At 49.6% G+C, this 25,525-nt stretch overlaps 4 protein-coding genes across 8 annotated transcripts; 2 read left to right on the top strand and 2 right to left on the bottom strand.

Moving 5' to 3' along the window:
• Window positions 1-51: 51 nt before the first annotated feature.
• On the top strand, window positions 52-1,103 carry LOC119137659 (protein shisa-like-2A). The gene is made up of 3 exons (XM_037277161.1): window positions 52-343; window positions 520-655; window positions 754-1,103. The coding sequence occupies exons 1-3, from the start codon at window positions 165-167 to the stop codon at window positions 928-930; spliced, it is 492 nt and encodes a 163-aa protein (XP_037133056.1). The 5' UTR covers window positions 52-164; the 3' UTR covers window positions 931-1,103.
• Window positions 1,104-3,049: 1,946 nt separating this feature from the next.
• tmem125b (transmembrane protein 125b) lies at window positions 3,050-5,439 on the bottom strand. The gene has a single exon (XM_037277160.1). It carries the CDS (start codon window positions 4,278-4,280, stop codon window positions 3,582-3,584), a length of 699 nt encoding a protein of 232 aa, XP_037133055.1. The 5' UTR covers window positions 4,281-5,439; the 3' UTR covers window positions 3,050-3,581.
• A 535-nt stretch (window positions 5,440-5,974) lies between these two features.
• Window positions 5,975-18,996, top strand: LOC119137651 (low-density lipoprotein receptor-related protein 8-like). 4 transcript variants are annotated; one of them, XM_037277151.1, is made up of 18 exons: window positions 5,976-6,178; window positions 6,607-6,723; window positions 10,442-10,564; window positions 11,898-12,023; window positions 12,729-13,115; window positions 13,299-13,421; window positions 13,490-13,612; window positions 14,229-14,348; window positions 14,454-14,579; window positions 15,171-15,342; window positions 15,430-15,657; window positions 15,749-15,867; window positions 15,991-16,130; window positions 16,211-16,352; window positions 16,751-16,903; window positions 17,018-17,263; window positions 17,524-17,592; window positions 17,781-18,996. In XM_037277151.1, the coding sequence occupies exons 1-18, from the start codon at window positions 6,112-6,114 to the stop codon at window positions 18,113-18,115; spliced, it is 2,916 nt and encodes a 971-aa protein (XP_037133046.1). In that variant the 5' UTR covers window positions 5,976-6,111; the 3' UTR covers window positions 18,116-18,996. The 4 variants fall into 4 exon arrangements, with proteins under 4 accessions (XP_037133048.1, XP_037133046.1, XP_037133047.1 ...); XM_037277152.1 differs by having other exon boundaries at window positions 12,726-13,115; window positions 17,799-18,996; XM_037277150.1 differs by having other exon boundaries at window positions 12,726-13,115.
• On the bottom strand, window positions 18,882-25,509 carry LOC119137652 (KN motif and ankyrin repeat domain-containing protein 4-like). 2 transcript variants are annotated; one of them, XM_037277154.1, is made up of 9 exons: window positions 23,994-25,509; window positions 22,109-22,141; window positions 20,770-22,026; window positions 20,536-20,707; window positions 20,377-20,461; window positions 20,086-20,305; window positions 19,877-20,019; window positions 19,570-19,770; window positions 18,882-19,501 (listed from the first exon to the last, which is right to left on the bottom strand). In XM_037277154.1, exons 2-9 carry the CDS (start codon window positions 22,122-22,124, stop codon window positions 19,412-19,414), a joined length of 2,184 nt encoding a protein of 727 aa, XP_037133049.1. In that variant the 5' UTR covers window positions 22,125-22,141; window positions 23,994-25,509; the 3' UTR covers window positions 18,882-19,411. The 2 variants fall into 2 exon arrangements, with proteins under 2 accessions (XP_037133049.1, XP_037133050.1); XM_037277155.1 differs by having other exon boundaries at window positions 20,536-20,689; window positions 20,764-22,026; window positions 23,994-24,938.
• Between the last annotated feature and the right edge of the window lie 16 nt (window positions 25,510-25,525).

Below are 25,525 nucleotides of genomic sequence, written 5' to 3'. Positions count from 1 at the left end.
AGGAAAAAAAGGATTTGAGAGGCAGAGGGAGGGAGGGAGGAAGGAGGGGGAGAGAGAGAGAGATTGGCTCCCATCCCCGGGTCCCTCGGCGAGCACTTGATTATGTACTACACCCAGTGCACCTGTGGAGCGCGCGGCTGCCTTTCCCGTCCGTCCGTGTCAGCATGAGCGCCGAATGCAGCAGCTACGTCAGCACGGACGGCGTGTCGGTGGCCGCTTTCTCCTGCCCCAAAGTGGGAAACGCGGCCGCCCGCTTCTGTTGCGGATTTAACGATCTGAAGTACTGCTGCGATGACCCCAACAGCTTTTATCCGCACGACTACGCTTACATGTGGTGGCTGAGGTAATTTGTCTTCTTTGCACTGCAACTTTTTCCACTGATGAAAAAGATATTTTGCTGCTGTGACATTTTTTTGGTTCTATCAGAGAAGGAATGACTTTGTTGAAATTGCTAATTGCCTGCCATCAGACAGACTGTACTTTTCTCTCCCTGTCACGCATCCTTTCCTCTCCTCTCAGTATTTGGGCTCTTGTTGGACTGTCTTTTGCAGCCGTGGTCCTTCTCACCTTCCTCATCACAGTCTGCGTGCTTTGCTATCTCTTCATCACCACCAAACCGAGTCGTCGTGACAACAACATACCCTTGCGAGCGCCGCTGCCGCCGGGTGAGAGCGTGTCTCCCCTTCCCTTAAAAAAGGGGAGTGGGCATTCACTGAAGGGCTATCACTGAAGGGCTATCCTTCTGCTTTGCCAGCAGGTGAGATCCAACAGGGGTCCGGTCTGAGCGGAGCGGCGGGCTCCTCCAGTCCGCAGGGGTTCCGAAAGTACTTCACCAGCAGGAAATTGCATGCTGAAAACCAGCCCCAAGATCCCGAGCGTCTGTTCCAGAGGTGTTTCACGGCGACGGTGAGAGCCGAGAGTGCGTCGTAAAAGCCAAAAGAAGGAATTTGTTCCAAATTTCACCCTGCCCCAACCGATCCGAGAGTTGCCAGCCCGGCGGCGGTGCACGACGACACCGTTCGAATATTCCCTTATCGCGCTTGAAACGGGCCAGATGAATTTCCAGAGTCGCTTGAATTCAGCTCAGTTTGATTTTGGTCCCATTTTGCCGGTTCTTGAGAAAATGACATCATTGCATGTTTTTGTTTTTTTTAATGACACCCAAGCCCTCAGCGACTAGAATCCAAGTGGTCATGACTCAGGCTCCCATTTCTACCTTCTGGGAACTTTTCGTTTCGTTGCGGCACTGTCACGGAAACACGGTGCAATTTTTTGATCGACTGTCAGACAAAAATAACAGCAAAGGATGAAATACAACAAATGTATGTACCAATTAGTGGCGTTTATTGTGGTGTTTGTGTGGCGGTCATCACGACCGATAATACGTAAGGCTCGTGTGTTTTTCGTTCCCGTTTGTCCGTCGTGACGCTCGGTGTCTCCGCGGAAAAGACACAAATGACTTTTCTGCAAAATGTATTGTACATGCTGTTCTTGTTTCATTGGCAATTTGCGGACGGCCGCAAGAATACAATGTCTTCATTTCTACTCGTATTGGATCCTCCTGAGATTGTGTCCGTATTTGAAGTCAGGAATGATGATTGGGGTCGCGGTGAACACAGCCGCAAGGACGCTCGAGCCTGCCTGGCCTTGTTCTCCTCTCTCCGTCATCATGTCAAATAAATTCAAGTTCTCAAAACCAAAGACCTTGTTGCGCAAAAGCAACGAGCCTGTGCTGTTCCTAATCACCGACTGGCTTTTGTATTTGCTTTCTCGTTTGCTACTTTCACAAGTATTTGGATGGTTATTGTGAGATTTCCATTTCCGAGTTTGAAATAAAACAATTCAGATTCAGCCATTGACCTCGGTTGACTCTTTAAGGAAACGTCTCCCGCGTGTTGATTTAAAATGCTCCTTTTTGGGAAGTGACATGAAGTGAAGTGCCTATGACATTGATCCCAGTGCCCTCCTGTTCATTTAAAAATCACTATTTCTTGACATCAATCAGCATTCCTACGGTTTATATTGCTTTTTTTTTTTTAGATATATATATATATCCCACTGCCAACCAAAACATGGCGGCACAATTTTGATGGACACTAAATATGAAAAGAAGGAAAACAGCAAGCATTGGAGTTTGGCTTTTGCTATTGAACGTAAAAGCTGACTAATCCTGCTTTTTATACCTACAAAAAGAGGTTCATGGCTGTAGGCTCACCCGATGGTGAACTGCAAGTCATCATCATCATCTTCTTCATCATCGTTGCTGTCCTCCATCCCGTAGTCCCGTTCTTCTCTCTCGGCCCGTTCTTTCTCACCGGCTTGGATGTAGTTATCTTCGATGAAGCCGTCGTCATCGTCGTCGTCCCGCGGCCCGCCTCCGGCCGCTCCCACTCGAGCCGACACGCTGCTGGGGAAGGACGCGTCGTCCGGGCCGTACTGGCTCAGCCCGTCGGCCTCCTGCAGCAACGAGTGTCGGTAGCTGGCCAGGAAGCGGCGCAAGACGCGGAACTTGACCGCCATTACGATGACCAGCGAGAGCGTAATGGCCGCCGCCAGCGCCGCCGCCAGATAAGAAACGTGCGTGGACGGCGAGCCACCGTCCTTGACGCCCACATCTGACGAGAAAGGACAAAAACGTTTGCTCCAAAACAATACAAGATTGCGCAAACAAGATTCTTGTAAACGGGACGTTAGAGCTCAAAGTTCAGGAACGCTTCTTGTAAAATGCGTGCGGCCGGCCTGCTGACTTTAACAAGGTACCTCGAGCGTCGCTGGCGTTACCGTTGGCGACATCCTCCGTCAGAAGGCGTCTCGGAGAAAGAGCCTCGCCTTCCCATACGCTCGCACAATGCGCTTTTCTGATGGCGCTTTCACAAAAGGACATGAGCACGATGACGATGCTGCTGATGCAAGGCCACTGGAACATTTCTCCAGACTGTGAGGAAGCCTACTCACACCAAATGATGCTTTTCTCAGAGTGCCTTTACTCTTTCCTTCCAATCGCCCAAATGGAGAAAGTGAGAAGATATTAAAAGGACGCCGCTTGGAATACAAATACATTGCTCTCAGTCAGTTTAATGGGAAAATGAGTCGGTTTAACGTCAAAACCAGCAAACTGTTCAAAGAGGAAACCTATCAAAACGTTAAATGTCACCAAGGTTATCTGCAAGGAAATGTTTTTGTCCGCACCCCACACACAGAGTAACAATCCAAAGCGATGAGCCAAAACTTACCGAGTCGACACGCTATTTTCAAAGTTGCTACTTTGGCTTGTTAAGCGGCGCTACTTTGGGCGCTTGCTTTTCCGGCTCTCCCGTTTTGCCTTCTGGGAGTGGGCAAAGGTTAGCTCAACGTCAGCCTTTCTTCACCGTGCCGTGCCCACAAGGCGACAAGTGTTAATGAATAACGTCGCTTGCTTTTGCGCTTTGTTAACGTCCCGTTGTTTTCCTTCTGCAAAAGCAAAACAGAATGCGACAATTTGCCGACGGGAAGTAGAAAAGCCAACGTTAGAAGGACTTTGTATATCGCAGCTTTCGCTTCTCGCCAGCCAGACCGAGTGATGCTTGCTTGCTTGGAGCGTCTCATATCAGGCTGGTTCTGCTGGAGGCCTGATTCATCCTGAGACACGCAAGACACGACGGACGGACCCCCCTCCCTCCCGGGCCCCTCGCGTCCATCGCCCTCCTCCTCCTGGCACGCTCCCTTCTTCTCTTCAGGTAGACCAGCGCAGCGTATCCCGCCAGAGCCATAATCGTGCCGAGTCCAGCGGCCACCAGCGCCAGTCCGGAGAGCAACATTCCGCCGCCCGCGTCGTCGCCTCGGCCCCCGATTGCGGCCGCGCACAGTAAAATGGTCCCACACAGCGTCACGGCCAGACCCACAATCAGGATGAGCGCCGGGTCGGCCCGTCCGCCACTCTTCAGCTGGTCGATTCGCCGCCGGCTGTGGATGCAGTTCATGTCCTGGACGGCGGAGCTGACAAGCTGCTTGAGCAGAAGCACCAGGGAAAGGAGGCACAGCGCTGCACCCACCCCGAGACGCCACTCGCCGGACACGTCCGGGCCGGCGGCCCAGAGGAAGCCCACGCCGCCCAGGCCCAAAATTAATATCAGGGCGACCGAAGCGCAGTAACACAGAAGGGAGCGACGCGGCTCTCGGAACCACCGCAGCTCAATCTGCTCTTCCAGGGAGCGCCCTTGGAGTCGATCCGCACTGTAGAGGCTCGGTGGAGGCTGACCAAAAGTCCCACGGGGCTGCCAGAGCGCCTGCGTTCCGGCCATGGACGCAGAGTCAGTTCAGAGTCAAACAACTGTGCATCCCATCTTGAATCCGAATCGATTCGCTTCCATTGAAACTCAAAATAGGTGTTGGACGTATCTCGAGTCTTTGCAGCAGTAAAACCAAAGCAAGCCGACAAAGGCTTGGACAAACTCCAGCAGGTTGCACAATTGCACAAAGATTGTTGTTGAGGGAATCCAAAACGGAAACATCTTTAACATGGGCACAGATGACACTCACATAGATGAAGGCCACACACGCGTCACCGTCCGTCCTGCAATATTTGCCGACATGCTCGTGTTTCTCCCGTTGATCCCCGAGCAGGTTTGGCCAGCCGAGAAGAGGTCACGGTGACACAGAGGCGGGCGGGAGCCTCCGTCATCCTGCCATCAGAGGCCGATGAGTCGCCGCCCTCTCGTCGCATTCTCCCACCCGGTGCCAGGCAGACCACGTGGAGGGAAGAAAAGAGCTCATAAACACTTTGAGTTTGAAGATGAGCTGCACAATGACTCCACACAAGAGCAGAACGATGACTCCGGGCTGCCCAAGGTGGCTGAATGATGTCAGCGGGTCACAATAATAGCGCTTCTGTGATCCAAAGGATGGCGTCACAGTCACACGGCATGGATACTTCTCAAAAGGACAGTGGTGACGTCACGCAACTAAATCCAGTCCAGGAGCCAAAGAGGGCCGATTGTAGTTTGCACTTGCAACCAGCAGAGAGAAGCAGAGCAGCACCAAGCAGGAAGCCACATTTGCTACTCGGGTTCTCCGTCCGGGGCCCGCCTGCTGAGCTGGCCCAATTCAATTTCTCAGCACAGCAAACCGCTGTGAGCAGATAAGGACGGATCAGAAGGTGTAGCCATTTTCTATCCCCGTCGTGCGCTTGTGAAATGATGTGAAGGTGATACAAAGGAAAGGAAAAAACCAAACCCGTGTTGCTTTTTTCACGTTGAAACTGCAGCCCCATTGCTTTTCCTTGCACAATGAAGTGGGTGCACATGGCACTACTTACAAGGTCAAGTGGCTTGTAGTCTTTCAAATGTAGGCCGCAACGCAGCAGAATGGCTGAATGGAATGGAGAAATGCTCAATGGCAGGCAACTAATCCCCATGTCAAGCGCAACATGCCTGCCTGCACTCACAGCCAATAAAGTTATGGCATCAAGGAGAGGGTCACGAACCGTGGCGTAGGGGGGGGGGGGGGGGGGGAGTTGTCATGGTTGCACAGCCTTCAACCATGCAGTGGCGGAGGAGCGGGGGGTTGTCATGGTTGCATGGCGTTCAACCAATAGGAATTGACGGGGTTGGAGCAGACATCATCACATCACTTATGCTGCTCCAACAACATGTATTTTACCCAAATATTTTAATTTTACTGCTGCAGGAGTTAAATCAGTAATAATATTTCTTACACAAGTACCGGTAAAATGTGAGTGATTTTTCCACCTCTCGAATACGATTTCCTTTCTGCCAGGTCTTTTTGGGGAACTTAAACTGAGCGGCTTTAAAGTTGAATGACTAGTGTAGTTGAGGGGTACATTTCAACATGACGCCCCCCCCCCCCTCCTCAATTTATTTAATTTCATAATATTCTATTTTATTTGATTCTATCCCTGGTCGCCACCCCTTGCGCCGTCGTCATGCTGTGGACAGCCAATGAGCGTAGAGGTGATGATGGGAGGGAGGGGTCAGAGCGGATGGTGATTGTGGGGGGTGGGGGGTTTACAACGGCGGAGAGACATCCTCGTTACGAGCGGAGCTATTTTTTTTTTTTTTTTGGACGGGCTTTGTCTCGTGGACTCCTGAATGAGTCGCATCGCCTCCTCTGGAAATGTGGACGGACGTGAGGACATTGTTACTTTTTTACATAGCGGTGCCCAGGCTTCTTACCTCAGAAGGTCAGTGTGCGTGGGGTGTGAAAGGATGGCAAGATGTGAAGCGGCGGTGCGCGTGCGTGCGTGCGCGCGGATGCTGAATGAAGCTGAGCACACGAGGATGCTAGCGCGCCTTGCGTCTGTCATGCGTCCGTTGGCTGCCTATAATGAATTTTTTTTCTGGACCATTTAATATATCATAATCCTAATTTGTTTACTCTGAACTCCTACACGTACAAAAATCAATTCATGACAAAATGCATCCCGCGGTCGCTCGCTCGCCCGCTTCAGCGAATGCATAATGCATATTAATTAGGCATTCATTTGCAAATGACAGTTGGAGCAGCAGACCTTCGTTTGTTGTTCATCCATCTGGAAGCTGATTCCCCCTCTTGTGTGTGTGTGTGTGTGTGTGTGTGTGTGTGTGTGTGTGTATGTGCCCCCCCCCACAGTGACGAAGGAGTGCGAGGATGGGCAGTTTCAGTGTAACAACAAAAGGTGCATCCCCACTTTGTGGAGGTGTGACGATGACGACGATTGCTCGGACAACAGCGATGAAGAGAATTGTCGTAAGTAGTCACATGACTTGTTAAAATGGAACAAAAGATGACATTCCCAATCTTTCCTTATGTTGTTATGAATGTTTTGTTTTACCTCCGACCACTAAGGGGCAATGTGTTCGTTTTTACTTCGCCGAGCCAAAAGTGGGCGGGGCTTAAAAGGCTATGCTTTGCTGGCTTTGCTTTAGGGTTATAAAATACAATTTGTTTTCTTTCAAGGAATTGAATGTCATTATTTAAATTCAAAGGCAATTTTCGTCGGTGCTCTCTTTTACGTCCAAACTGTCGCCAATCAGTTACCACAAGTGTAGACGACAAACAACACAACACGTGTGCGTGTTTGGAAGCATTACAAACATCATTTACATTTCTAGGTCAGGGTTATTTGTTTTTTTCCATTTGCAATTTTATGTTGAATTGTGTTTGTGCTAAAAAAATATGACTTCCCACTTGTGCCATCTGTACTTTGTGTGGCGTGCACGGCCTACACGTTAATCGAGCAAGCGTTATAGTCTGCGTGGTGAACAGAATGAGTGTGTGACGACGAGCCAGTGGCCTATATTTCTGAAGAAGTAGTGAAGTAGTGCCAAGCTGTGCATTCTGTTTAGCGCACGCCACAGCACGTCACGTCACGGCTTTGTTCTTTTGTGTTTGGGTTAATTATGGCTCAGGAGAAAATTTACAGCTCCTCACATGCAAACGTGCGTGAACACAATTTGTCGTTTGCCACAAAATCCGTCTGCCTCCCTGGTCTGGTCACGGTGGCGATTGTTTTCACCATTCTCACCACAACTGATCACATTTTGAGGTTTTTCTTTGACGCTGAGGCTGTTTACTTCAACGGCAGCTTTGACGAGTCGATAAATGCGTGGGGATTACCCGGAGGCGTCTCTGCTGTCAATCCGTTCTGGTTATTAATGTCAATGTGTGCGGCGTATGTATTCCAAATAGGGCAAAGGTGTGTTTATGTGGGAAAAACCACAAACAGTGATTTGAACCCTTTTGAATAGCAACATTTGGACGATTGTCACCATAATACATTTGAAATAATGACGAATGCTTCGCAAAGTGATTGCTCCTCACTCACCCCCCATCGCACCATCCCCCAGCGTTCTGTGAAATTCCCCAGTCACCTTCCAGTGCTCGCACACATCCATCCAAGATGGTACATACCGCACCAGTAGGGTGCCGAGATGAGCACAAATGGCGCACCAAGTTTATAAAGCACAGAATCCCCTACGTGACTTTGTGAACTTCACATCTGATGTTCGTACATGAGCTCATCAACGAAGCACAGTTTATCTTCAAGCTTACGTGAAATTCAAACAGCCTTCCTTCGCTCTGCACGTGCCCTGATGCTCAGAAGTTTAGCGCGGATTTGCCCAACGCAGAAGAAATGCACTAATCTGAGGTTCTAGTAAACGTTTGGGGGCAAATGAGTTGCTCCCGACCGCTCCTATTTTCAGGAGGTCCATCAGGATCAAAGCTAAGCCCAGCCCGGAGAAGGTGGCAGGCGCTGGAGCCGCGGGACAATTGCAATTCATGCCCACGCGTTCAAACACTTGATTTATATGGACAAGCGGAACCCGATGAGAGCATTTGGATTGGTTGGCAGAAAATGCTGACGCCCCGAGAATAAAAGGGAAGGAAATAAAAAAAACAAGGCTATATAAAAAGAAAGAGCTTCTTGCGGGTCAGGATGGAGGCAGGGGGGAACTGTTTTGGGCTGTGTGATCCAGAAGAAAAGGAAAGGTCAATGACAACACGCGTTACTAAGTTGGCTTACGAAACTATGAAGATTGCAAAATATTATCGCAGCTAGCAGAGCGGAATTTGGCACACAGCAGCCCCGGACAAAAAATCTGCCACAGCTTTGGATCACGTTGTCAAGAATTTGACATGAATGTGGCGGCCTGCTAACTTGATTGCAAGGAATTCAGGCCGCCAGCAACAAATTCAAGTTGTGAAAAAGAGAAATGAGCCGGTCAAAGCAGATGAAATGCCATCACTCATTTCACCAACGTGGCTGAAATATTGCTCGGCCGAACAAAGTCCAAAAACAACAAGCACCGACTTTGGATGAAACGAGGCCGACCGTAACGTGACGTCAAGAAATCTCTGCTTGGAGCTGCAGTTCATTCCGCTAGCTTCTGCTTGTTACTTGCTTTCAACACACTCCACATCAAGCACATAAGGCCTCCAAGCCGTCTTGCGCGTGCGTGTGCGGCGTCTTTGGGTTTTGCTCCAAGACAAGAGCGCGTCCTAATTATGTCGCCGTGTTGCCGCGGGTGGATTGACTCGAGCCAGATATTCGACCTGGGGCAGGATTACAGTTATGCAAATTTTTATTATCCGCAGAGCAAAATGTATCATCTTCATTTGGAGGCAATTTGAAGGCCGGCGAAGCTCCTAAATTCTATCCAGCTCCGTATTGTTGCAGGCGGGAAAGAAAGAAAGAAAGAAAGAAAGAAAGAAAGAAAGAAAGAAAGAAAGAAAGAATAGGGAAGAAAGCTCATCTTGTAATTCCCCAGGGAAAATAGCTTTTATGATCCACTCTGGCACAAGGCTAAGCCAGCAAAGTGAAAAGGGTGCCCAGGTTGCTTTTGACCATGTTTGTGTGGCGCAAGGAAGGAAGGAAGGAAGGAAGGAAGGACGGAAGGAAGGAAGGACGGAAGGAAGTGTCGCACGCATGGACGCGAATCACTCCACGCATGCGGGGGTTTTGTCAAAATAATAAATTTACCGAAACACACAGCACAACAGCGGGAGTTACAGTCAGACCCGACGAAACTCCCACTCACTGTCTACTAACTTCCGGGTACAGCGGACCCGTTATAAACATAACACACATTGTCCAAAATGATACATTGCACAACAATAACCGAATGTATCATATTCTCAAAGAATAATTAGCTCCGACTACCAGCAGTATTGCGAGTTTCAACATCATTTCAACAGCGTTACTCACCTGAAACACACAGCACACCTGGCGAAACTCCCGCGCTCTGTCTACTAATTTCCGGGTACAGAGGACCCCCGTAGTTGTCCCAGGTGCCTGATTCAAATCCCCAGATACTAGCCACTAATACAATACAGTACTGTGTATTTGCATATAACGTGTTCAGAAACATATTCACAAAGTAATTCCAAAAAAAAAAAATTAACATGGCGGGTGAGTATGTATGTCCATTCAAATGTCCCAAAAATCACCATGGGCCCCACGGAAGGAAGGAAGGAAGGAAGGACAGCGCCAGCCTCCCCATCTCCCGAGCGGGATTACTTTCATCCATGGGGAACTTGCTGCTCATTTGCCATCAGCGTGGCATTTTGGAGGAGTGTGACAGTTGCGTGACCCTCGCCACAGGATTAAAATCTCATTTAGCGATTGCTAGATTTGGCCGTCATCTGTACCCTTTGCTCTTTTTGCCAACTCAATCCCTTTCCAGAAGAGAGCATTTCCACTGCAAAATGTTCATAGAGGTGAGCTCGGGTGCGTGCGTGAGAGGGCTCGCTGACGTCACGCCATGGTTGATATCCAATCGGACGCCTCTTATTTTGGGAACGCTTCATGACCTGGGCATAAAGATAATAAATTGTCAGTGTGAACTATGAAAATGTCAGGGTGGAAATAACCCCGAGCGAGCGTCTTTTACTGTACGTAGGTGCTGCAGGTGGAATATCACCACTGGGAAAAACTGACCCTGTTCTTTCCTCCTCCTGTCTGCAGCCCGCAAAACGTGCGCCGCTGCCCAGTTTGCCTGCCTGAACGGCCAGTGCGTGCCGGCGCGATGGCGCTGCGACGGCGAAGCCGAATGTCCAGACGGCTCCGACGAAGCCCTGGAGACTTGCAGTAAGTGAGAGCCGCCTTGACTCAATTACTTTGGGATTGACTTGGCGTCATTTCAATTGAAAATACCAACAATGTAAGTTTTTGCTGTCATGTGGAATTTTGCCACACCGACGTCACCCTTTGCTTTCTTGGATGAATAATGCAGGACGCAGAACCAAGTGGAGCCACCTCAGACGCTCTTTGTTTTTACAATCCAATGAAAGATAAACAAAGAAGTGATTCCGATCGCCCGACTGCACCATAAGGGTGCAGAGATGCGGACTGACAAGAAAAAAAAAGCCATTTATATGTAAATCACTTACAGTATGCATTTTCTTCCCAACATGTGCAAGCGGCATTTGAAGTGACGCAGATGATGCTCAAATGGCCAGTCGAGCCCTTTCCGTTCATTTGGTGGGCAAGCTTCAAAAATAGCTCCAGAACATGCATCCATAGCTGATAGTTTCTATTGGTTCTTGCTGCAAACCTATTCATCCCCCAAATAAATGACTCACTAAAGTGGAATTTGTCCTCACAAAGTGAAATGTCTGTCACCAAATGTCAGACAGCAATGATTTGCTCTCAAATGAAAAGCCTCTTGACCTCACGACGATGGGATGCTCTGAAGGCTCATGCTGCCTCTTCGTCAATTCTCATCTTCCGTCTTGTTCCCTTTCACGTGCGCACTGCCCGGGCTTTTTGGACCAAGACATCCAGATGCACCATAATGGTTCCGCTTCGTTGAGCGGATCCCTAATTACACGCTGGAGTAGCGTTCCATTGCCCCAAAAAAATATATCTCAGAGTGAATTACACGCAAAGCATGAAAAAATGAATGAGAAACATAGCAAGAGCCAGAGTGCATCATTTTTTAATTCAATTCACGTGCAATCAAGGCGGAAGTGGGCCAGATGTGCCAGCCGTCTCTTTGCGCTAGCAATTAGCACAAAAGTGGAGCAGCACAAAAGCAAGTTCACCATCGTGTGTGTTATGTTTGGCTCCGGCCTCAGTCAGCACTTTGCCTCTTTTGCGGCCGTGTAAAGTCTCCCGGCGGCATTAAGGTCAAACGCTGACTCCATTTTTGCTGACCTGTCCGGATCCTAACAATGGCACCGCTCTCGTATTCAGAGCCTCAATTCCATATTCATTCCCAATTCAGAGTTTGACAGCTCTCTTCTCTTGCAGTGTATCTAATCAAATCAATCTTTGTGCGTTTGAGAGGAAGCGAGCTCACACTTGATTAAAGTGTTATCAGACGGGCGAGACGGCTCGGTGCTGCTTTGGAAACTGCTTTTGTATTCACGCTTGTTTTTAGAAAAGAAAAAACTGCACAACTTTGGTCTGGTGCCCACAGGCAAGCAAACTTGTCCACCCGAGAAATTCGACTGCGGGGGATCCAATAAGTGCGTCTCGTTGTCGTGGAGATGTGACGGCGAGAGGGATTGCGAGAACGGGGCGGATGAGGAGGACTGCGCATCTGGTGAGCGCCTCACTTTTGTCACATTCAATGAAATACGTTGTCTTTCATGCCCAAACCATCTGCATCATGTTTTGGGTATTTAAAAAATATATATATATTGATGTATGCACGCCTCTGACTCTCACTGTGGCATTGTCAGATTTGCAGAAGTTTATAAGCACTGTTGTGCTTGAAAAAAGAATTCAATAGGAAAAAAAATGACATCCTTTTTCAAAATGGTGTCATCAGGGTTGTTGTTGATATCACCGCCTAAGCAGCCAATAGGACGATTCCGTCATCGCCCCCCACCACCTGCCCCAGCCAATAAGACGATTCCGTCGTTAGCCCCCCCACACACACACACACCTCCCTGCTGGGACGTAACTTGGCCTACTTTGAAGGCACCGTGAAAAATCCTCCTCTCCCTCATCTCATGCCTCTTCACGTCAAGAGAAAGAGATTGAGGCTGTTGGGGGCTGCTCACACTTTGAAGATCCTGCAAAATGGCACGTGGCAGCAAAATACACATTGGGAGGAAAAATTGCAATAATCTGTCAAGGTGGATTGCCAAAAATCTTACAACCGTTGCAGATTGCAAGTGTCGGATGGCTCATGTAAAAAAAAAAAAGATCATGTCTTATTTTCTTATCTAAGCATCAGATTGATCACACGCGTCCTTGACGCCATGTTTTTTTTTTGCTTCTGGTCTTCCCTTTGACCCAGCAGACGCCAAAGCGTGCCCCGCCGGCCAATTCGTGTGCGCCAACCGGAATTGCTTGGCCGCGGTGCACGTGTGCGACGGCGACGATGACTGTGGCGACGGCAGCGACGAGCTGAAGTGCGCTTCCCCTCTCACCTGCGGGCCCAACCACCTGCGCTGCAACAATTCCGAGTGCGTGCCGCTTATGTGGAGCTGCGACGGCGACCCCGACTGCGCCGACGGTTCCGACGAGGGGCCTGAGCGCTGCGGCGACGGCGGCGTCCATCTCGCTAACCGCAGGGCCAACTGCACCGGCGAAGAGTTCCGATGCGCCGACGGGGAGTGCGTGCGGCTGAGCTGGAAATGCGACGGCGATCCCGACTGCAAGGACAAGTCGGACGAGTCCGACTGCCGTGAGTTTCTGTTTTTTAAGAATGGCCGAGATGACCTCAAGATGGCCGCCGTGTCCACTGAGAGTACGGGATTTTTCTGTCCCGGACTCTCCCTGAAAGCGAGAGCTTGACTTGATGTTTTGAAATCTCAGTTAGCGCTTGATGATCTTGAAAGCTTTCAATGTCATGTGCGTACGTGCGCAGCCCTGCTGACGTGCCGACCCGACGAGTTCCAGTGCGGCGACGGATCTTGCATCCACGGCACCAAGCAGTGTAATAAGATCAACGACTGCCCCGATCACAGCGACGAATCCGGCTGCGTCAACGGTGGGTGGGGTGGCGGCTTCTCTTTGATTGACGAGATTCTCACGCATTGTTTGGCTTGCGCGTTGCAGCCACAAAATGCCAGGGCCCCCTCAAGTTCTTGTGCAAAAACGGCGAGTGCATCGACACTTCCAAAGTGTGTGACTCCGTCAAGGACTGCAAGGACAGATCCGACGAGCCCAAGAAAGAATGCGGTAAGAGGATGTCTGTATCTCAGAACCTTTGGCTATGTCACGGAACAGACGCTGCCACTGTCCTCGGTCTCCATTTTGTCCACAGCAGCTTGTTCAAAACGCACAATGGCCTCTCGAGCATTCATTTGCAAGATGCCGCTCTGCGTTGACTACATCCGAGCCGACCTCTGTCGTTTCCCGGCTCATTAGAAATAACGGCCGAGACGGGGCGGCCTCGTGACTTACTGTTATTCAATTCATGCCTTCACTCTTCAAATTGGGTGAAAAAGTGCTGGCGCAGGGATGGGCACAATGCGCTTGATGGACTTTATTGGCAAACGATAGTCCCAGCCACTAAGTAACGCCCGTCTCGCCATCTTTGCTTCTTCCATTTAATGAGATGGAATCCAAGCGGGACTTCCAAACCGCCACCTCGCCATCTCTGCTCAAAGACGACGGCGGCGCATCACTGATAATGAGTCTCTTTGATTCGCTCAGAGAATCTGATGCGGGAAAAGAAAAAAAAAAGATGGAATCAAAGCCGGCAGTACAAGAGCGAAGCCCACACGTGACACGGTTTCAAATTTCTCACGTTCTTATCTTTTTTCTAAGCGATTTCCCGATGTGATTCCCCCAGGGCTTAACGAATGCGCCGTGAACAACGGCGGCTGCTCTCACGTCTGCGTGGACCGACCCATCGGTTTTGACTGTCAGTGCCCCGCCGGCTACCAGCTTCTGGACAAGAAGACTTGTGGAGGTACTAACATCCGGCAATCAAGCTTTGCATGACTCTGTTCCCGAGGGCCAATCAATCACTTGCGGTTGATTGATGACTCGTCTTTGCTCTCCTGCCCGCCCGCAGACATTGACGAATGCCAGAACCCGGACGCCTGCAGCCAAATCTGCATCAACTACAAGGGGGATTTTAAGTGCGAATGCTACGAAGGCTACGAGATGGATCCCGTCACCAAGACCTGCAAGGCGGAGGGTGAGTGCAGTGCTGAGCGCTGCTAAATCATTCACCGAGGAACAAGAGCAACTGCTGTGACATGATAGGATTTACGCTCAGGGATTTTATCGATGAGGCTCATTTATAAGCCCACATGCCGCACCAGGAAGTGCTGAAACAAACTCTCCATATCAAGGTATTTCTTTCCAGCAAAATGTTTGACTGTAAGAAAACAGGGCCAAGTGAGACATCTGAGTTCCTTCTGGCTGGAGTGAAAAACCAAATAAGAACAAGAAGACATTGTAAACACGCCGCAAGATCCTGTTTAATGGAGGGACTAATTAAAATGGCGACCTCATCACGAAAATAGGCCCAATTGCCACGCTCGGGTGAAGACAATTGTTGCTAATGGCTACCAGTGTTAATGACATAAGCACGATTCTGCATACAAACACTCCATTATTTCCCGTGGCGTTTCTTTTTTTTTTTATATTCTGCTTGTACACCACTAAACGGCTGTCCGGCTCCTTTGTAATACCAATTCAATTTTTAACGCATTCAAATAAGAGGCAAAGGTATGATTCGAGAGTTCGAGTTTTCAAAGTCCAACAATCTGCTCTGTGTGTTCAGGAAAAAGCCCTTACCTTCTCTTCACCAACCGGCACGAGATCCGACGGATCGACCTGGTCAAGCGGGACTACGCTCAGGTGCTTTCGACTCAGAAGAACACCGTAGCGCTCGACCTGGACGTGGCTAATAACCGGGTCTTCTGGTGCGACCGTTTCCATCGCAAAATCTACAGGTATGACCAGCCAGCGGCACATTGATTTTGCGACGGGGATCCCCCGCCTTGTGACTGGAAATGAATGTAACGTATCCGCTCCCGCAGCGCCTTCATCCACGAGGCGGGCGACCCGTCTCAGCAGGTCCAACTGGTAGATTCGTCGCTGCAAAGCCCGGCCGCTCTTGCCCTGGACTGGTTGCAACACAACTTGTACTGGACCGACTCTGGTGACAAAAGCATCTCCGTGGCCTCTGTGGACGGAACCAAGAGACGCGTCCTCATCAGCACCGATCTGAGTGAGCCCAGAGCCATTGCGCTGGATCCTCATCATGGGTGAGTGAGGCGCAGGACCACTAATAAATCATCTCCATTCCCACCAGAAGAAATGAATATCTTCATATTAGTCTTCCTTTGTTCCATCCAGTTTCATGTACTGGTCCGAATGGGGCACGAGAGCCAAGATCGAGAAAGCAGGCATGAACGGAGTGGACCGCCAGGTGCTGGTGGCTGACAACATTGAGTGGCCCAATGGCATCACTCTAGGTGAGAGCAAAACGTTCATTCCTAAACTAAGATTGAAGCGTAACTTCCATCCTCAAACTTAATCATTTGTCGGTCAGAGTGCCAGCAAAACAGTCTGATCTTTTTTTTTTTTTTTTTACTCAGATGTGGCGAACCGCCGTCTCTACTGGGTGGACGCCAAGCTGCACCACATCGCCAGCGTGGACCTGAAGGGAGCGCACCGCAGAACGCATATGACATCTGCCGAGATACTGGGCCACCCCTACGCTCTGGCCGTCTTTGAGGTTGGCCTCCTCTCATAGGTCACCGAGGCGTGGCTGCAAAAAAAAAAATAAAAATTGCACCTTTGACTATTCTCCTCCAGGACCGAATCTACTGGACGGACCGAGACAAGGCGTCCGTCTTCATGGCCAACAGGCTGACGGGTCAAGATGTTCACACTCTGGCCGACAACCTCAACGATCCGCACGACATTGTGGTCTTCCACCATCTGCGCCAGCCGCAAGGTGCGTGCGTGCGTGTCAGAATACGCGCCCGAAACGTTGTGACAGCGAGATTGGCTGTGAGCTGACTCACATTGACGTGGTCTCCGCGTGGGGATGGAGTTAAGCCGCACACGTAAATAAACAATGAGATGAACTTTGCCAAGGTGTCGTCAAGAGACTAAGCAGCCAATCTTGAACATCCAAACGATGGAATCAGATCTATTCGGCCCCGTTGGTTGTAAAATACCTCGAGTGGTATCGAGCACAAAAAAGAGCTACAAATTGAAGAAACAAAATGGATATTCAGACCACACGTGGGATTCCTAATCCGATTCTCGGTAGCACGGCAATTATAGGAAAATCAATAGGACGGAAAATGGCTGTATAAAGCCTAACCTCGGCATCCCGACATTGTGCAGGTCCAGACAGCTGCAATCTGGGCAGCGTGGCCAACGGAGGCTGTGAGTATTTATGTCTCAAGGCGCCACAGATTACCGAGCACTCTCCTAAATACACCTGCGCCTGCCCCGACGGACAGGACCTCGGCCCCGATATGAGGGCTTGTGTGCCAGGTGAGCAATAAGCCATATTGGCATGCTCTCTCGCTTATGTTACGTTTACATTTTGGGCTAAATATGGCATCTGAAGCACCTGGCCCCGAGTTTGACTTTCTTTTTTCCTTGCAGCGCCGAGAAACGACATGCCGCCCGCGCACGCACTTGCGACCGAAGATTATCGGCCACCTTCGGAGAGAGTCTCGCAGGCAGACCCCCGCCCGCGTTTGAGCACCTCGCCCCTTCCCGCCCTGGAAACGCACACCCCCCTCGGCACGCTCAAGGCGGTGGTGTCCGAGGCGCTCGGGTCGCACTCCACTGCCACCGTCAGCGTCGAGTCCACCACACCTGCAGGTGGCAGTAGCGTGTCACAACGCTGTAAGCAAGCCGGGAACTCCTTTCATGCCTTTGTGGAATTATTTTTAAGATGGGTATCCCTATACAAGGTTTTTGATACGATACAGCAGCCTCGAGTACCACTAGCGAACAATATCAGCAGAAATGATATCTGCTTTTTCTCTCTTTTTTTTTTTTTTTAATTGGCTCTTTGTAGAATACGGCTGGGAAGTAGGCGAGTTTGTTTGATCACCGTTCCCCTTCATTGTTACTCACGCCTTCCTCCTTCCGTCTTCCTCCAGCTGGGGGTGAGCATTTCCTCCTCGGGGAGAACCTGACCGTGGCTGTTTTAGGACTGGTCATCCCCATCGGTAAGTCTTCAAAATAGTCTGTGCATAATGACGGACACCAGAGGAGACGCTTGGCCCAAAGCTCCTCTTGTCCGACGCGCCCAATGGCTGGCGTTCATGTTCCCCTGCGCCTGTGTGTGTGTGTGTGTGTCATTTCACACCATGGAGTTCTGCCTCATTAACACCCCCTCCCCTTAAAACACACGCAGTTCCTATCGTTGGCACAGTGGTCTTGGGCTTGGTCTGCGCCGGCGTCTACCTGGTGTGGCGGAACTGGCGGCGCAACTCCACCAAGAGCATGAACTTCGACAATCCAGTCTACCGCAAGACCACGGCCGAGGGCGAGGAGGACGAGATCCACATCGGTCGCAGCGAGGCTCTGGGGCACCACCAGCATCCGTACCCGCAGGGGGTGGTCGGCATGGGGGTGGTGAGCGCCGGAGGGGGCGCCTGCCCGCAGTTCATCACCTTACCGCTCGGGGGCAGCGTGGCGGATCCGGGGACTCATTGGTATACGGAGCAGCCCATGCTCTCCACGGCGTGAGTCGGGAGGGGAGGAAGGGCTTCGGGGAGGTAACCGAGGAGGTACATATCGTCTGTGATGCCCACCGCCCATTTTAAGCCAGATTCTGACGGCTCGCCGGAGCTGCAACTATTTTTCTCGGATCATGTTTTGCATTGATGGTGTGTGTCGCGTGTCATCGCTGGGTGTTTTTGTCCCGAGGGTGAGATGTTCTCTCCGAGTGCCACGGCGCACTGATGAACCGAAAGCTTTGATTTGACCTTCAACAAGTGGAAGGATCTTAGCCGTGCCCGAGGAGGATCAGGGGCAGGAACAACAAAACAGACGGTTCAGTTTTTTCACTGTGATGTTTAAATGTGGGAAAGTTTGCAAGGAGCAATATATCAGCAGGTGCCACAAACCAATACCGTAACATTTTCTTTTCTCTCGTATTTTGACACGAGGCATTCCGGTTGTGTTTGCGGCGTGAACGTTTGTCCAGGTGTGCGCAACGTGTCCGAGTGGGAGCCTTTATGTAAATATGTTTTCATAAGGTTTTGATAATGTACAATAAAAAGAGAAGCTGTACATAAGATTTTAGACAAAGTGTTGACACGTATAATAATTTATTTGTACAAAGAGAGCACCGCAAATTATTCGCCAAAGTTGTCATTGTTGTTTCTTATTGTGCGTGCTTTTTGGTTTTTAACATCAGTGTCAGTATTGCCGTAAATTGCCGTAAATCTGTCTGTGCCTTTTTTTTCTTCTTGTTTTTTTGAAAGTCATGTTTTCATGAAACCGCTGGACATTTGCAAAGACAAACTTTATTCAAACCAAAAGGTTCCACTTGTTGATTTTCTGTATCACTTTCGAATATGTCTGTATATACATATATATATAAAATGTCTGTACATAAAATCTGACCAGAAAAATTCTCTTTTTTTATTTTTTTTCTTCAGTGCAAACTGCATTGGTATCTGAGCTGGAAATAATGCGTCATCTGCTGGTCAGATTTATCCATGCAGCAATAAGGCTGACGAATGAGCTCACTTGAAAATGTGACAGCTTTACCGCCGCATTGATGCGAAGCGCTGAATACGTCACGTTGCTGTGAATACCTTCGCAGATGCAACATTTACTTTCAGAAGAGCTTAATTAAAAATGACTCAGCATTTAAAAAAAATATATTGATCAGCAACAACAAGAATGAGAGGAAAAAAAACAAAAAAAACTCACCACCTTTAAGATGCTATAGTTGACCAAATGCTGGCTGGCAACTTTCTTATGCAAGCAGGTCAATTTGAAAGGTCGTGCCTCGGTCTGTCAATCAAACAGACATCACGAAAGAGCTGGAGTCTTGGCTTGCAGAAGCGCCGCCGTGTCACTGTGGGAGCCGAGCGCGGCGATGGCCAGAGCAGTCCGCCCGCTCTAAAAAAAACAGCAAATAAAAATCATATTTCAAATGTGAGCAAAAATCTTTTTTTTTTTTTCTTTACCTGATCGGTCAAGGTCATATCGCAGCGGGACCTCTCCAGCAGCAGTCGTGCCACGTGCGTGTAGCCCCTCTCAGACGCAAACATGAGCGCTGTGGTTCCCTGAGCGTCCTGGACGTTTGCGTCTGCGCCGCAGCTCAGCAGCAGGTCAACCATCACCGCTCGGCCGTGACGCACAGCTAAGTGCAAAGCCGTCTGGCCTGTCTGGGAGGGAGGGACTTTTGCTCTCTCAGTTGAACCCTCGATGTGAAGAGCCTCGCTTGGGTTGCTATTCTGATTCTGCCTCATTGCAATCGGACGGACAATTTACCTGGCCGGAGCGGGTATTGACGTTGCCTATCTCCATCAGCCTGCGGACCACCTCCATATCGCCGGGCTTGTCCGGTGCTGTGAGGGAGGCCAGCATCGCTGCTGTGTAACCCGCTTTGTTCTGGAAGTTAACGTCGCTTACTCCTGGATGGCAGGGAGGAGTTTTTTTTTTTTTTTTTCCCACACTCTATCGATGACAAGGAAACGTACCTGTGTCCAGCAACAGAGCGGCGATGCTGTAATTGCAGTGGGAAACACTGTAATGGAGGACCGTGTTGCCGTGATCATCTGCCAGGTTGATGAGGAAGGCCAAAAGTGACGGTGTGGCCTTTTGGACCTCCCTCAAATACAAAGCCACTTTACTGGACACTGAATTCTCCTCTGCTGCTGTACTGAACCAGTCCTGGAAAAGCACCACAAGGGCCCTCCTCTGCAATGAACAGAGAGATAACGAAATTTGACAGAGCGAAAGGTGAGCCAAAGAATTCTGAGCGTACGCACCGTCTCATTGGTTGGATTCTCAATGTTGTCCATGTGCTGGTTGAGGAAGCGACACGCTGACATAAAGTCCACATTCACCTTCTCACTTAAGACACAATGAGGGCGATGAGGGCAAAAGATAGAAAAGAAGAATCACCTTGTGCCTCGTGAGCCTCTCACCTGCCTCCGGTGTCGTCCTCCATCTGTTTTCCCGGGGGCTGACGCTTCATCTTGGCAGATGCCGCCGCCTCTCCATCTGGCCATCCAGATCCGGTTGCGGACCATATCGCTTGCCTCTCTTCCCCCGTTCCTGTCTTTTCCTGCTCTGCTTCCACTTTGGTTGCAGCCAATGTTTGTTACGTTGGCAAAGAAAAAAATACAACACACGTGAATGGTAATAAGGGTTACCTCCACTTTGTCCATTGTCGTGTCCAGGCTGAGTGGAGTGTGAGCTCAAGATGTGGACGAGTCCCCTCATCTCCTGCTGCAGCGAGAGAACCTCTGGGCTTTTGGCTTCCTCTGCTGCACTGCAACACTCCCAATGCTGATCCAGGAGTCGCTTTATCTTCGTAATGTGCCGAAGGACCCCGGAGGTGTCTGGGGTCGCGGCGGAAACCTCCATTGGGGATTCCACATCATCCCCGAGGTGTCCGTTTATGGATCGGGCCGCGATTTGCTCCTCCTGGTCGACCGGCACCCTCTCGGCGTGCACCCGCACCCCGGCATTTGCGATCTGTCCGTTTGGACTTTTGCTCTCCGTCTGCCGCCGCCGCCCCGCGACCCTCCGAAGCTCCAGCTCGCTCTCGTACAGTTTCTGTTCCAGCACGGCCACCTTAGCTTGGAGCGACGTCACCGTCAGCAGCTCATCCAGATCAGTGCTCATCTTCCACTCGCGCGTTCCATCGTGACGACTCCGTCGTTCGTACGGTGCGAGGCTTTTGTCGTTCTGACGGCTCCCGTCGAGAGACCCCGTGCGAATCTGCGAGCGCAACGTTTCTTTCTCCTCCTGCAGCTGACAGATCTGCGCTCTGAGGTCTGGAATGACTCGTACCTCCCTCTCCAGCTTCTCGACATGTTCCAAGGCATCTCGTAGGCGCCTTGACAGAATGAAGCCATCCTGGGTGGGAAGGCTCTCCTGAGAGTCAAAGATGTCTTCACAAGATTTGTTTCTGTCTCCAAGATGGCCCCTTTGGGCCCCCTCTGTCGCCTCCAATCCTTGTCTCAAAAGCACCGTCAGGGGCAGGCTGGAGGCCCGGAGGAGATGCGGTCGGATGTGCTCGCCCAAGGGTTGCTCGTCAAACTCACGGATCTCGGCCTCGAGATCCGATCGGCCCGCTCGGCCTCGTGGCCAAAGAGGCGACCTGTAGTCGTGCGACCGGGCAGCGGAGCCGCGACGGTGGTCGTCGGACAGCCGAGACCTGGGAGCCAGCGCTCCGGTGGATCCCCAGAGGCTCGGTCGGTAACCGTAGCCGGAAGGATTAGAGTGGCGAGGAAGAGTGCTTGCCCGAGAGCCTTTACTGTGGCGCTGGATAGAAATTCTTTTAATGGTTCTCCCTTTCTCAATGTCATCGACATACTTAAGGAAGTCCAAGTCCAGACGGAAACCGTACGGCGTTTCCACCGAGTATGGAAGTTTGCCACTTTCGGAAGCTTTGCTTGCTTGCGTATTCCCTGGAAACAATTAATTGATAACAATACTCACAACCGATGGATTATTTTGCACATTCAAAAAAAAAATTCCCCTATATCTTACCGTGATGTCTTTCCATGGTTTTGTCAGAGGTGTCTGTGGAAAGAAAAGTCAAAAGTGCCTAGTCTTTTACAAGCAACGGAAATCCTTACGCGCTTGTCTACGTATAAATAATGACATAATGACTGTATTGGCCGATTGCGGGAGAAAAACAAAAGTATTTTGGCGCTGGCGGTCCTCGAGGTTGAGCCGCGGAATTTTCGGTGAAACGACCGACGGTTCAGAGGATTACTCATGACGCTCTTTTAGCGTGGTGCACAAAAGCCAAGTAATTGCACGTAATTGCTTTCCTTGTGGGTTCCTCACGTCGCCAGTTGCGCTTTTGCTGCTTTTTCCCCCGCACTGATTCATTTCTTCCATGTTATTCTCCTGTGGCACGTCTGATCTTCACTTGATTACTACCCTGCAGTCCAGCACGAGAGACCAGGTTTTAAGTCTTGCAGCAACGGGCAACACAAAAACAGATCTGCGGACGGACTGACAAGCGACTCGTTATTTCCCGTTTGTCGTCCCTCTTTTCCTAAATGGACGGTTTGTTTGTTTTTCCGACGTCTCCTAGACTTTCACTTAAATCCATCATGATGACCCCAGCATCCCTTTGGTTGAGGTCTTTGACGCATTGTGGCTTTGTTTTGTCTTGAAATAGTTCAAATTGGATCCTGTCGAGTAAATATTTCGCCAATGTTGGGTTTCCCCGTCTCTGCTCCAGATCAGCAATGCAATTAACGATCGACGCAAAAATGCTCACACGTGATTTCTTGTCTGCAAGTGAGCGCGTTACTCATTCATTTAACATCAATGAATTATGATTCACAAAGATCCCAGACTAGCAAAGGGGCGTCTTTCTATTTCCTGCTCTCGAATCAAGCAAACAAAAACGCCTCTCTGACTCTCCCGTTTAAATATAGTTGCACATTTTCTGCCTCGCCAGCATGACCACTAAAGAAACAATACTGCATTTCCCAGGAGTCATCGTAGCCCAACAATTTTCACATTTCCACGGCACAAGTTGAAATCGTCTGCGCTCGAAGTTGTTGGTCCACGTCCACCGCAACCACAAAAAAAAAAAAGAAAATCAGGAACGAGCATAAAATAGTCCCTTTGCCCCAAAGAGGCCCCAGCAAAACATGACGACTGGCTTTATTCAGCCAAAGTAAACTATCAAGAGTAAATTGAATCCCCTTGGGCTTTTCCAAACCAGTACTAGTTAGTGGGAATCCACCATATTCTAATTTAGAGGAATGCATTGGATGGGGTGCATTCTCTGCTTTTCTCCATCACAACATCCATACATGACACGACCAAGCCTACAAATGACATCTTGACACTTCTACACAATCAATTCAGTTGTAAATGGTGACTTGTCTCCACCTTGTTTCCCTTCCCGCTGGTCATCTGTAATAAGGTTTGTCTTCTTGCTTTTATGAGCCTTCCTAGAAAAACCTCTCTTTCCACAACTTTCTGGCTGTACATTCAGCATTTTTTCCAGCGTATAACTGGAAGAGATTCAGACACTAAAGGCAGCAGTTTAACTGGATTTGCTCCTTCAAAAGTCCAACTTTTTTTACGCTTTTGATTATCAAGTGTCGGAATTACGGAGCTGTTGTATCCAACAGTATATATCCAACAGTGTGGTGGCATCTGTGTGCAGACAAAGCTCATAGCTTCCTTCAAACAGCTGCGGTGGAAGGTCAGACCGTGGCAGCGTTGTGTGTGTGTGCGTGTGTGTGTGTGATTACAAAGACATATTGTTATTTAGTGTCACGGTGTGACAATCCCTTACAATGTCAAAGTAGGCAACATACTGTCTCGGCCGGCCTAAATTTAGATGCTCGGCCGCACAGATCCGAAAAAAAACAACTAATGAATGAATTCAATGAAATCCTACCTCAAGATGTCCTTTCTCCTCCTTGCCGATAGAAGCGGCAGAGCCCAGTTTGCCCTCAGTGCTGAGGCACCCTGAGAGTGTGTCGTGCGTGTGTGTTCCGGGCTGTCAATGTGCATGCGGCCTCCGCCCGCCATAACAGAAGCTGCCTTTGCTTCTGTGTAAAAAGAGAATGGAGAGCAGGCAGGGAGGGGCGTGCTGAACGTGCCTTCCCACTCGGAACATTCTCACAGTGGAGAAGCGCTTTGCCCACAAAGCCAGCTGTTCGTCCGGAGCCATGGCCGGCCTTATGTGACCAGATGGGGCATTTTCTCCAGGACGGTGTGGGGGGGGAGCCGGTAACACGAGCGTCAGTGCCATACCGTTGCTTCGGGATATACGGCGAGTCAACAGAAGGGAGAGCGCGGGGCGCGGTGCCATACCGTTCATTCTTCACGGATCCTCTTTCAACCTTTCATCACCATCATGCCAGCAACAAAGAATCTCATCTGCTCTTCATAAGCGCACCCACCCCATTGTAATCGGAGTAAAAATAGCCTTTTGGCCCCCAATGCCGTATGCGTGTTTGCAGTGCTTCACTTTTTCCACACTTTGATATGTTACAGCTTGGTTCCACGATGGAGGAGAATCATTTTTACCTCTGCAATTCTACATATAATTTCTCTTCAATTCTTTAGCGTCATCCCAATCTGAATGAAAATATTTGCAGCTGCCCAGAAAGTGGGTTAGGAAAACAAACACCTTTTATTTACTGTGTAAACATTTCTTGGTAGCGAATACACCTGAGTCGAACGATTTGGAATATAAGCTTCTTAAGAGGCTTCGAGCCCGACCAAAGATGGAAAAGGAATCACTAAGTATCAGCCAGCAAAAAAAGAAATACTCCTTTTCCATGACACAGGCAGACAAGTGACTCCATGAGGGATTGTGGTTCACAGTGGAGGGAGGGAGGGAGGGAGGGAGTGCTCGAAGGGGAAAAAAAAGGAAAAAACTTTATCGCTTTCACAGATTGTACACATGCTGGAGAAAACTTGGTTGTCATGCAAAAATCAGTTTGAAAGAAATATTTGGTGTTGCATCACATTTAAGTGCTATGTTGGTTAGTTGTTTTTAGATTCACCAAGAGTGTTTATGGAAAATAATTATTAACTAGTCCAAGCCTGCTGTCGGATATTCATTTTCCTACGATTAGACTCAGAAAAGCGTTGTTCGAGGAGATTCGATGGCTTTGATTTTAGAATATTTAGGGTTCACCTGAGGTATCACTTGATGTTTCTCCACAAATCTAAAGCAGAGTCCTTTTGCGTCACATATTTGACTTGTGTTATGTCACGGTGGCTTGTTTTGTTCCTGCGTTGGTCAAGACAAACACGGTATTTCTTCGTGACCAATGGATCGAGACCCCCCCTCTTTCGACGAGAGGACCGGCCTTCCGACAAATTACAAAAGCGCTCACAAACACATTCAATGCATGATGCTAAGCGGGCAGGGAGACGCCAAACATTCCAGGAATCGGTCATCCACGTTAATCATTA

The sequence above is a fragment of the Syngnathus acus genome, chromosome 17 (genome assembly GCF_901709675.1).
Source record: "Syngnathus acus chromosome 17, fSynAcu1.2, whole genome shotgun sequence".
Taxonomy (NCBI): domain Eukaryota; kingdom Metazoa; phylum Chordata; class Actinopteri; order Syngnathiformes; family Syngnathidae; genus Syngnathus; species Syngnathus acus.
The sequence above is the reverse complement of the archived record's forward strand: the minus strand, read 5'-3'. Positions and strand labels throughout refer to the sequence as shown.